Here is a 13,385-nt window from a genome sequence, read left to right on the forward strand (position 1 = left end):
GCAGTTGGAGGCAGTCGCCCTCCAACAACAACGGAGGGCGGAGGAGCGACGCTCACAACAACGAGCGGAGCGCCGGGTGGCTAAAGCACAGCAAGTTGGCACAGTAGGGGGCACAGGTGGTGCATCAGCCAGTCATCTCGGTCATCTCGGTCAGTCGACCAGTGGCACCTGGGTCTGCCCCGTGACCTCCTGCCAGCGGGCTTTCGACACTTCACGTGGCCTCAAGGTGCACTTGGCCTGGCACAAGCATCGTGGTGACGTCACCGCCACTTAGTGGCGAATGGCGGTTGTTGTTGTTGTTGTTGTGTTTGTATGTGTGTGTGTATGGATGTGGGTTTTTTTGTATGTGTTTATGTGTATGTCTGCGTGTCTGTATGTATGTACGTCTGTGGATGTGTTTGTGTGTATGTATGTGTGTGTCTATGTATTGTGTGTATGTGTTTCTGTGTATGTATCTGTGTGTATGTATGTGTGTTATGTGTCTGTCTGTGTGTCTGCATGTATGTGTGTGTGCATTGTCTATGTTTTTGTGTGTATGTATGTGTGTGTTTGTGTGTATGTGTGTGTATAGATGTGTGTGTATGTCTTTGTATGTGTTTCTGTGTTTACGCTCGCATTACACAAATGTGTTGCAGGTCTAAGGCGTTCCTCGCGCAGCATTGCCGCTTTCTTTTTTCAGTCGTTTACTGCCGTACGCACCCTGAAAGTCGTGTGTGTCTGCAGCAAGCGCGTGTATGTGTACCTATGGACGCGCGCGCGTGTGTTGTGTAGGGGGAACGGTAGTGTAGTGCTTAGCGTGCTGTCTGTGTCTGTGTGTGTGTGTGTCTGTGTGTGTGTCTGTGTGTGTGCGTGTGTGGTGTTTGGGGAGCGGTAGTGTAGTGGTTAGCGTGCTGTCTGTGTGTCTGTGTGTGTGTGTGTCTGTCTGTGTGTGTCTGCGTGTGTCTGTGTGTGTGTCTGTGTGTGTGTCTGTGCGTGTGTGGTGTGTGAGGAGCGGTGGGTGTAGTGGTTAACGCTACGCTGCGCTACAAACCCGGCGAACCGAGTTCCATTCCCGCTCAGGCCACCACCGGTGACGATTATTTGAACCTCCCCTAGGTCGACTCAGCCTCAAACGAGTAACTGGTGTGGCGTATTAACATCGCCACTGGGGAGACAAAGGCGGCCGTGCGTGAGTGGTGAGGGAGGGAGAGTGGTGAGGGAGGGAGAGTGGTGAGGGAGGGACAGTGGTAAGGGAGGGACAGTGGTGAGGGAGGGAGAGTGGTGAGGGAGGGACTCAGCCGCAAAACGAGTAACTGGTGTGGCGTATTAACATCGCCACTGGGGAGACAAAGGCGGCCGGGCGTGGTGGATACAAGTCCCGGGCGAAGCCGGGTAGTACAGCTAGTTCTATCATTAAAAATATAAATTTTAAGCCATCTTTTTTTATGTTATGTTTCGGCTTGGCTCTAATTGCCCACGCTCAACTCACGTTGGCTGTAAATCACCACGGCCCCCTTGCGCTATGGCAAGCCTCGGGGCCACTTCTTGGAGTCGTGGAGTTCTGCCATTACTCGTACGGTACATTTCATTAAAGCGTGTTTAAAAAAAAATCTTTTTAAATATTACTTATTTTGTTACAGAACGTTTAGCCAGGTGAGAACTCACAAGACCAGGATAGAGTCTCCGGCCCCACCACAGACATTCTGACTGAGGGCATCACACAGAGCCACATTGGCAGCACAGCAGCAGCAGCAGCTCCAATCTCATCTCCCACTGCTGCCTTGTTAGGAGTCCAGAAGAATGCACTAGTGAGTACAGTACAAAATACTTACTGATATTATCATAAAATATCATCTGTATGTCTGAAAACACATTTCTGCGGAGGGAGCTGGTAGGAACGTTGGGTTGCTCGGTCAATGGCCAGGGTCAACGGCAGCGTGGTGTATTCCGCAAATATGGCCGACTGTGAGGGCGGGCACAAGCCGGCGTGAGTAGGTTAAACGTTTAGTTTTACAAGGGCACCACGGGTTGACCAGCCCCTCCCCACCCAGCCCCACCCCTCCCACCCCCACCCAGCCCCAACCAGCCACCTCCCCACCCTCCCCTCCCCACCCAGCTCCTCCCCACCCTCCCCTCTCCACCCAGCCCCACCCATCCCATTTTTGGATGCACGACGGACGGACGGACACAATAATCCCCTGTGGCCTGATGTAACCAGGAGGTTCCTACCAGTATAATGTTTAGTATCTCTATTATTATTTGCGCGATTACCGATACCCCATTGTATCCTTCACGCAATGCTCATATGAAAGAAATAACGCTGTCGGAAAACGCATCCCCATATATGCAGTGCTATAATGACCCTTTTTAGCGCCAATTCGATTAGCGCTCACTTCTCCAGGAATGCGTCGTAAGCGCTTCAGCGAGGTCTGCCTGTACAGGGACCCATTTACAGATACCCCACCTCTAACGACCCTTCTCAACAGCTGATTGAGTATCGTGAAATCGGTGGCTCAGAAATGTGCAAAGTCAAGCAAACTCTTGACAATTTTGTACGACATTTCACTGGAGATTGCAACCATCATCATCATCATCAGTCGTTAACAAAAGCTCAGCTCTCGCGTGATAGAGCTCCCCGATCCGGGTCCTTAATCTATTTTTATCCTACTATTTTAGTGGGGTGTCTATAAATGGACTGCCGCCCCGTGTGACCGCCATCGTCGTCGTCATCGCCGCCGCCATCTTCACCATGACGGTGCAATCCTCGGAGCCGCTGGCGATGACGTTGTCATCGTGCGGGCACCAGGCGATGTCCAGGACAGGTGCCGTGTGTCCGCACACAGTGGGGTTCGACTTGTCCACGCGCCCCGTCTGTGGGACACGCGGGGGATGGCCACCGCCAACAACATCATCATCAACAACAACAACAACAATGGCACTGCAACCGCCGTCAACAATAACGCCGTCAACACCACCTTCAACAATAACACCATCAAAACCACCATCAACAATGACACCATCAACACCACCATCAACAATAACACCATCAAAACCACCATCAACAATAACACCATCAAAACCACCTTCAACAATAACACCATCAACACCACCATCAACAATAACACCATCAAAACCACCATCAACAATGACACCATCAACACCACCATCAAAAATAACACCATCAACACTACTATCAACAATAACACCATCAACACCACCTTCAACGCCACCATCAACACCGCCATCAACAATAACACCATCAACACCACCATCAACAACAATCACACCATCAACAACCACCATCAACAATAACACCATCAACACCACCATCAACAATAACACCATCAACACCACCTCAACATAACACCATCAACACCACCATCAATAATAACACCATCAACACCACCTTCAACACCACCATCAACACCACCTTCAACAATAACACCATCAACACCACCATCAACAATCACATCATCAACACCACCATCATCATAACACCATCAACACCACCTTCAACAATACACCATCAACACCACCATTCACAATCACATCATCAACACCACCATCACAATAACACCATCAACACCACCATTCAACAATAACCATCAACACCACCTTCAACAATAACACCATCAACACCACCATCAACAATAACACCATCAACACCACCATCAACAATAACACCATCAACACCACCTTCATCAATAACACCATCAACACCACCATTAACAATAACACCATCAACACCACCTTCATCAATAACACCATCAACACCACCTTCATCAATAACACCATCAACACCACCATCAACAATAAGACCATCAACACCACCATCAACAATAACACCATCAACACCACCATCAACAATAACGCCGTCAACACCACCATCAACAATAACACCATCAACACCACCATTAACAATAACACCATCAACACCACCTTCATCAATAACACCATCAACACCACCTTCATCAATAACACCATCAACACCACCATCAACAATAAGACCATCAACACCACCATCAACAATAACACCATCAACACCACCATCAACAATAACGCCGTCAACACCACCATCAACAATAACACCATCAACACCACCATCAACAATAACGCCGTCAACACCACCATCAACAATAACACCATCAACACCACCATCAACAATAACACCATCAACACCACCATCATCAATAACACCATCAACACCACCATCAACAATAACACCATCAACACCACCATCAACAATAACACCATCAACACCACCATCAACAATAACACCATCAACACCACCATCAACAATAACACCATCAACACCACCATCAACAATAACACCATCAACACCACCTTCAACAATAACACCATCAACACCACCATTAACAATAACACCATCAACACCACCATCAACAATAACACCATCAACACCACCATCAACAATAACACCATCAACACCACCATCAACAATAACACCATCAACACCACCATTAACTATAACACCACCAACACCACCATCAACAATAACACCATCAACACCACCATCAACAATAACACCATCAACACCACCATCAACAATAACACCATCAACACCACCATCAACAATAACACCATCAACACCACCTTCATCAATAACACCATCAACACCACCATCAACAATAACACCATCAACACCACCATCAACAATAACACCATCAACACCACCATCAACAATAACACCATCAACACCACCATCAACAATAACACCATCAACACCAACATCAACAATAACACCATCAACACTAACACCAACACTAACACCATCAACACCACCATCAACAATAACACCATCAACACCACCATCAACAATAACACCATCAACACCACCATCAACAATAACACCATCAACACCACCATCAACAATAACACCATCAACACCACCATCAACAATCACACCATCAACACCACCATCAACAATAACACCATCAACACCACCATCAACAATAACACCATCAACACCACCATCAACAATAACACCATCAACACCACCATCAACAATAACACCATCAACACCACCCTCAACACTAACACCATCAACACCACCATCAACAATAACACCATCAACACCACCATCAACGATAACACCATCAACACCACCATCAACAATAACACCATCAACACCACCATCAACGATAACACCATCAACACCACCATCAACAATAACACCATCAACACCACCATCAACAATAACACCATCAACACCACCATCAACAATAACACCATCAACACCACCATCAACAATAACACCATCATCACCACCATCAACAATAACACCATCAACACCACCATCAACAATAACACCATCAACACCACCATCAACAATAACACCATCAACAATAACACCATCAACACCACCATCAACAATAACACCATCAACACCACCATCAACAATCACACCATCAACACCACCATCAACAATGACACCATCAACACCACCATCAACAATAACACCATCAACACCACCATCAACAATCACACCATCAACACCACCATCAACAATGACACCATCAACACCACCATCAACAATAACACCATCAACACCACCATCAACGATAACACCATCAACACCAACATCAACAATAACACCATCAACACCACCATCAACAATAACACCATCAACACCACCTTCATCAATAACACCATCAACACCACCATCAACAATAACACCATCAACACCACCATCAATAATAACACCATCAACACCACCATCAACAATAACACCATCAACACCACCTTCATCAATAACACCATCAACACCACCATCAACAATAACACCATCAACACCACCTTCAACAATAACACCATCAACACCACAATCAACAATAACACCATCAACAATAACACCATCAACAATAACACCATCAACACCACTATCAACAATAACACCATCAACACCACCATCAACAATAACACCATCATCACCACCATCAACAATGACACCACCAACACCACCATCAACAATAACACCATCAACACCACCATCAACAATAACACCATCAACACCACCATCAACAATAACACCATCAACACCACTATCAACAATAACACCATCAACACCACCATCAACAATAACACCATCAACACCACCATCAACAATAACACCATCAACACCACCATCAACAATGACACCATCAACACCACCATCAACAATAACACCATCAACACCACCATCAACAATAACACCATCAACACCACCATCAACAATGACACCATCAACACCACCATCAACAATAACACCATCAACACCACCATCAACAATAACACCATCAACACCACCATCAACAATAACACCATCAACACCACCATCAACAATAACACCATCAACACCACCATCAACAATAACACCATCAACACCACCATCAACAATAACACCATCAACACCACCATCAACAATGACACCATCAACACCACCATCAACAATAACACCATCAACACCACCATCAACAATAACACCATCAACACCACCATCACCAATAACACCATCATCACCACCATCAACAATAACACCATCAACACTACCATCAGCTGGATACAAGGAAGATTTGTTTATACGTATAGAAAAAAAAGCACACGCACAAATTGATTTCTTGACAACAAAATTAAATTTAGTAGTTGTCTAAAACGAGACTGTGCACTATACTGTCAGTATAATGATGTCATGTAACCTGAACGGCATGACCAATGCAGTGGCAACAATCGCACTTATTTTTGCTGTACATAAATGACCCGTTCATCATGAAGCAGTGTTAATGACAAACGTGGTCAATATTTTTTGAGCTGTGAATCTTCGGGGCAGGCCACAGCCTCATCATGCTTCAAGTTGCCACCAAACATTGTCAACAGACATTATTCAATGAACACCCACAGATATGGTGAACACATCATTTGGTAGTACTGCATTGGCAGCGGTGTACAATCCCAAATATCACAAAAAACTACCATCTCTAGCGTCTCATGTGCTGTGAAGAAGGGCCGTGGCACGAAATGTCGGCTCTCATGTCCTCGTTTTTAATGCAGTGTTATTAACACATGTGTTGAATTTCACAGTTGTGCTAAGAATCATAAAGTTTCACGACACGGTTGAAATGCTGATAAGATACGGTACGGTCAAAGTTGCCTACGGTATTGCATGAGTCAGTGTTGGCTGGCTTTTTCAAACCTTGCTACGAGTCGCATTGTGTGTTTGGCAAGGCCCTTGGTGCAAGAATTGATATCGGGGTGCATGTCCAATTTCCATAAATGTTCCCCTCCTTCAGTTTAACACAGGCATTCTCGACCAATATTATCCATATTAGAAGAGGTTTTTCTTTGGGTTAGATCATGTACATATGTGTCGTTAAACCCACCACCACCACCCGACACAGCCAATTCGCAACGTTTATCACGTAAATAAAACATGCCAGTTAGTTACTAGCTCAGCACACCAATGTGTTGGAGAGTAAACCCACAACGTTGACAATTGGAGTGCGACGTTTCGCTGCTAATTGCAACCAGCTTCATCAGGCGATAGCCAGAATTACGGTAGAATCCCTCCTGTTTCGGTCGCTCAGCGCTGGGGCCAGGTGCAGTTGCACCGCTTGAATGCCCAATGGCTCCACCACGACTGGGGGGGGGGGGGGGGCTCCCAATTCATTCCTTGCACCAGGGCACATGCCAAGCACGCTAAGCCATGAGTCGCAAGGTTTGGAAAACTCAGCAAAGATCGGTAGTGGAACGTACACTTAAGTCCAGTCACGTGCCACCCCCCCCCCCCCCCCCAACTGCTATATATTTCTAGCCAGGGCATTCTTTCCCCTGAAAAAAAAAGGCACTCCATTTTTTAAGAAAGAGCTTCGCGGAAAGTGCTTTGCCCAGATAGTCACTCGTTGAAAGCTCCCACCCCCCCCCCCCCAGCGTTAGGCCGAACACGGTTGACGTGGGAGCTGACGTCAAATGCCACGGTCGTGGACTGTGCTCGGTGTGGCTGCGCGCTCAGGATAAAGAGGGTCACATGGCGGTATCGGCAAGACGTTAACTCCATCGCCTGGTACGCAAGGAGGCTGTGGGTTTCATCCCAACGCTGACGATGCCTGCTGCTGTATATTTGGAGTTTGCGGTGTCTCTCTCTCTCTCTCTCGCCCCGTGGTCGCGTGGATTTTTCTCCGGGCCCTCCGGGTTTTTCGCCCTCTAAATTTAGAATCAACATCACGCCGTTTGAGAGTATTTGGCTGCTTTAAGTTTCCACACGACGACGAGCCTCTTCGTTGAGCTATCATTTGTGATCGCCAAGTCGCTTCTGCAAGAAGAGCAATTTATCTCAGTGGGCCTTAACTGGAAAAAAAAAGATGTAGTAAAGAGTAATAGGAAAAAGGGTCTCCTGGCAGCGACGTCTCGTGGGGACTGCTACACTCCGGCCAGGGGCAAGCAACTGATGATGATGATGAGCATGAGGTAAACACCACATATTTTCTTGTATCACTTTGGAATGTACGGACTTTCATTAAACACATTCCTGCGGAGGGAGCTGGTAGGAACGTTGGGTTGCTCGGTCAATGGCCAGGGTCAACGGCGGCGTGGTGTATTCCGCAAATATGCCCGGCTGAGAGGGCGGGCACACGCCGGCGTGAGTAGGTTAAACGTTGAGTTTTATAAGGGCACCACGGGGTGACCAGCCCCACACCCAGCCCCACCCCTCCCACAGACACAAGCAGAGAGAGAGACAACACGTACTCTGTTATTTAATTTATTTTCTTTCTCCGTGACCTTACCGAAAGAACCAAAGATTAATTGCTGCAAGTCACGAAAGCTTCAAATCAAGTTTCATGCTCCTATGACGATGCTCGCCGTTGCCTTCACCAACCCGCTCTGAGCAGTTTGGTATGGTAAAATGACCCCCGCGACCAGCAACAGCCTAAGGAGGAGGCTCCCTCCGGCAGTAAATTTAGACAAGGGCTCGATATATATGTGTGTGTGTGTATGCCCGAAGCACTGAATGTGATGGCTAAGCGAGCAGAACGCCTCGTGGTCACAGCCGGCACGGAACTGGCTCAAGAGCCAACATTTCCAACTTTCCAGCCACGTTCATGTTTCACAAACATGACAGAAGATACATAATAACACGCAACTATACGAGCAATAATTTAATATATCCCATGACTTGAATAACATTTTTGCTAAAAATATCAATTTTTTTTAACATCGTTTCCCGAACCACACTGCCAGCTTCGGAAGTGAGGGAAGGAGTCATGGGGTGGAAACTCAGACGTGGGCCCTTTTTGCTGTTTTTGGGGCCATGGAAACATGGCAATGGGCTTCACTCTGTTTCGCTCTCTATATCTGTATCCGTCTCTTTCTCCTCTAAACGTCAAGCTAAACTATTTTATTTCCCAGGTCAATCCCATTAAACTATTTTTTTAGAGGCGATCTGGCCACAAGATAGATAACACTGGTCAACAACAATAAAAAACATTTTTTTCTGGCCTGGACTTTTGCAGCTGTTTTAGACTAATTTCACAGGGTGCTGATTCCAAATCTGATCTCAGATTTGCTCTATCACATTTTTATGCTATCGGCATACCCTATTTTCATTGATTTTACCCGAAATTAACTGTCACTTATGATTGCAAGTTGTTGCGAGTCAGTGACTGCTTTAGTGTTAAAATATGGTGCTGTATTTTTAGGATAGTGTGTTTATAATATCATTTTATGTAGATATCCACATTTATTTAATATTTTTCTTCTGCAGTTTTTATTGAAAATGCAACATTTGATATCTCAAAAACCTGATGTGATAGACAAAAACTGATGCCAGAAAAAGTGTGTTGACCAGTGTGATCTAATTTGCATATGATGTGTGGGAATATACAGCAGCAAGATACATCTCAACACCTGTTTATAAATGTGGAGGGCAAAATCATCGTCAGGCTCAGTCAGCATAGAACCCATGACGTCCTCCTGCACTACCTGGCGAGGGAGGTGACATCTCACCACCACGGCGCCCCTCTCACTCATTTAAACTAAAACTAAACTATTTTACACGCTTTTATTGAACTCACTCTGTCTGTTGTTGTTGTCGTATCCTCAAATCTTGTAACTCAATTTTAACCCACTTGCCGACTGTAAACTTGGTATACTTATGTCATACTGATGACAATACTATATTCTATCATAAAAAATAAAAACATATTTTTAAACCATATTTTTTATATGTTATGTTTCGGCTTGGGTCTAATTGTCCACGCTCAACTCACGTTGGCTGTAAATCACCACGGCCCCCTTACGTTATGGCAAGCCTCGGGGCCACTTCCTGGAGTCGTGGAGTTCTGCCATTACTCGTATGGTACATTTCATTAATGCGTGTTTTAAAAAAAGTATTTTTAAATATTACTTATTATTTTATTTCACCAGGTAAGGCCACTCAGCTGTATAGCTCTTTTTCAGAAGCGATCTGGCCACAAATGATAGCTCAACAAGGTGGCTAATCACGTGGGGAAATGTATAGTAAGCCAAATACTCTAAACATATGTTTCTAAATGTGGAAGGAAAACCCGGAGGGCCCGGAGAAAAAACCATGCAACTACGGGGAGAGACACACCGTACACTCCAAATATGTAGCAGACATCCAGGTCGGGATCGAACCAATGGCCTCCTTACTCTTTGCTTCTTTCGGTAAAGTCACGTAGGTATAAAATATGAAATAAATTAAATCACGACGTTTCGGGCGCAACACAAGTGCCCGTCGTGATTTAATCTATTTTATATTTCATACCCACGTGACTTTACCGAAAGAACCAAAGAGTATGGATCCCTGCAGTCACGAAAACCTCAAATCTAGAATGAACAGTGACCTCCCGGATGCCAGGTGATGGTGGCAAACATCTTGCCACCGTGATGCCGTCCGACCGACTGACCCGGATGATGGGCAGGACGATGAAGGCGCCGCCGCCCGATGCGTCGGTGAGGATTGCGATGAAGCGAGGGTTGATGGCGCAGAGCGGCGAGTCCCAGGTGGTGCGCGTCACCCGCACGTCCTCGTAGCAAAACTCGGGCCGGGCCGCCTGCCCGAACACGTGGCGGAACTTGCTCTGCCGCACGACGCGGCGCGCAGCGGACATCGTTCCCGCCGGGGCGCCACGGGCCGATGGACGGACGGACGGATGGACGTGGCACGCGCGCACGCACGACGAGCGGGGCAAGTGGTGGCGTCGGTTTCTGAAAGACAGAACGAGGAACCCCCCCAAAAAAAACAATAATCAAGCAACGCTCATTGGCACTCGAAACAAATTAATATTCGAATTTTTTCAAATGTATTTAGATCCGAGGCTAATATTAGCCTTACCGAGGCTAATAACGTCGTACTCAGACTGTAAATGTTGTGGCTTTTCTCTCCAACACACCGGCGTGCTGTACTAGTAACGAATTGGCACGTTATGTTTCCGTGGCAAACCTTACCAATTGGCTGTGTCGGGTGGTGGCGGGTTAAACGACACATTTATATACTTACGTGATCTAACCCAACAAAAACAAAATCTGTATTTTGTATATTGGTCACGAAAGCCTACGTGTTAAAAGGCTAAAATTGCTGATGTGACCATCCCTCGCCATTGCTTCCTTCTCCGTGCCATCATTTCTGAGCTATTGCACAGTCGACACTCGATCTCCGAGGTCCTCTCTTACAGTCTCATCGTTCCCATCCACCGTTTGGCTTTAGCTCTCCCCCTCGTTATCGTTTAAATACCTTTAGGATCGCTGGTAAGGTCTCATCATCATCACCACCAGGTGGATTTAGATCTTCCCCTTAGTCGTCGACTTCTGAGTGTCTGTCTCGGTGACCTTCCGGCCTCCACCAATCCTGGCCCATCCACAATGCTCTTTTTTCACGTTTCATTTTGAATGTGACGATGCATTGATTCGTCAATTTGAATCGATCCTTGCGCACGCGATGCATGTGCAGTGACTAACTCGGAGGCAGTAAGACTTGGAGGCACTTCTTTTACTTAACAAACACCATCAGGATAATACACACCCTACGTGGGTACACACTATTACTGTCGCTAGCCTATACACAACTTAACCGTCTAACACCGACGGCACTGAACGGAGACAGCCAACAACTAACTATCTTGCAACGCAATATCGAGTGAAGGCAACAGCGTTGATGGCGACGAGATGGTAACGACGATCTTGAGCAGCACGACGGAGGATCCCACTTCCAGCAACAGCCCCGAGGTCCCCCACAGGGGCCCCTCTTATACTCTCAGCGTGGCCTCGCTCCGCCCTGGCCACGCCCCTTTCTGCCTGGGCCACGCCCCCTTTCTGCCCGGGCCATGCCCCCTCTCTGGAACCTACTAGCGGGTTCCAGAGGCTTCCCGATGGGCCCCCTTCTGTGACCTTTCCCAGATATGTCCCCCTCTCGTATCTGTCATGGCCTGCTGACGTCAGTACCGCTGTACACCGCAGATCCCCTTTTTCGCCAGCAGCCAGCGCTATGCCACTACACGTGCATGAAAACGCGCGCATAAGACTTATTTTATACTCGTAATGTGGTCCCAGTAAACATTCAATGTTTGGGCCAAAGTTGGAAAAACGTCAACCAACGTTGGCCCAGCGTTTGCTCCCGTTGGCCCAACGTTGATCCAACGTAAACTAACGTTGGCCCGACGTTTTGCGTGTTTACTGGGCTGCCATGCAATTGGTTCACACGACCCCTGCAGCCATAAATAGGCCGCTACATTAATCACAACATTAAATTTAATAGGTTGTCCCCTTTTTTCTGGCAACAAAACAGCTGTGTTAAGATGTTAAAACACCAAACTGAAACCTTTTTACAAGGAATTATGTCTCCATTAACCACAATACTTGTGGTCAGAATGCAAACATAAAAGCATACTCTGATAATTTATGCATTGTCCTTGTGGACCAATCAGTAACATCTTAACACCTGTTTTGTTGCCAGAAAACAAAGGGGAAAACCTATTCTCAAATTTTGATGATTTAATTGATAGATAGACATATTTAAAAAACACATTTCGAATCACAAGGCCCAAATTCAGGAGAGTTCACCTGAAGGTGAGAGGGAAAATTGTTGCACGCACCCCAGCAATGACTAACCCGGAGACAGCAGAGATCGGTCTACCCACACCCCCTCTGGCGTCAATATGATCTGGCGTCAATACAATTTGGCCCTTTTGGCCATTCCACTGCTGGATAAGGGCATGACCAGTGCCATGCAGACCGTGAGGGTTGTTATGACGAACTTTACGACAGCTGGTCAGAGTGGGTTGATAAATGCAAGCAGCATAGCCGTTGGGGCATAGTGAGGTACAACATCGGATTATTGTGGCACTACCTCAGCTAACAACATTGCCCTGCAGCAGCCTGTAACCATGCGTGGTGCT

At 46.5% G+C, this 13,385-nt stretch overlaps 1 protein-coding gene across 2 annotated transcripts in view; it reads right to left on the minus strand.

The window, feature by feature from the left end:
* The window catches only part of CORO1C (coronin 1C), a 76,487-nt gene that overhangs the window by 35,768 nt on the left and 27,334 nt on the right, over positions 1–13,385 (minus strand). For both annotated transcript variants that reach the window (XM_061577540.1, XM_061577539.1), the window contains exons 2-3: positions 10,899–11,199; positions 2,728–2,850 (exon numbers count right to left, since the gene is read on the minus strand). In XM_061577540.1, the coding sequence (XP_061433524.1) occupies positions 2,728–2,850; positions 10,899–11,102 (327 nt within the window). In that variant the 5' untranslated portion in view covers positions 11,103–11,199. The remainder of the gene's footprint in view (positions 1–2,727; positions 2,851–10,898; positions 11,200–13,385) is intronic.

The sequence above is a fragment of the Lethenteron reissneri genome, chromosome 64, assembly GCF_015708825.2.
Source record: "Lethenteron reissneri isolate LAM-NWPU_2019-01 chromosome 64, ASM1570882v1, whole genome shotgun sequence".
Taxonomy (NCBI): Eukaryota; Metazoa; Chordata; class Hyperoartia; order Petromyzontiformes; family Petromyzontidae; genus Lethenteron; species Lethenteron reissneri.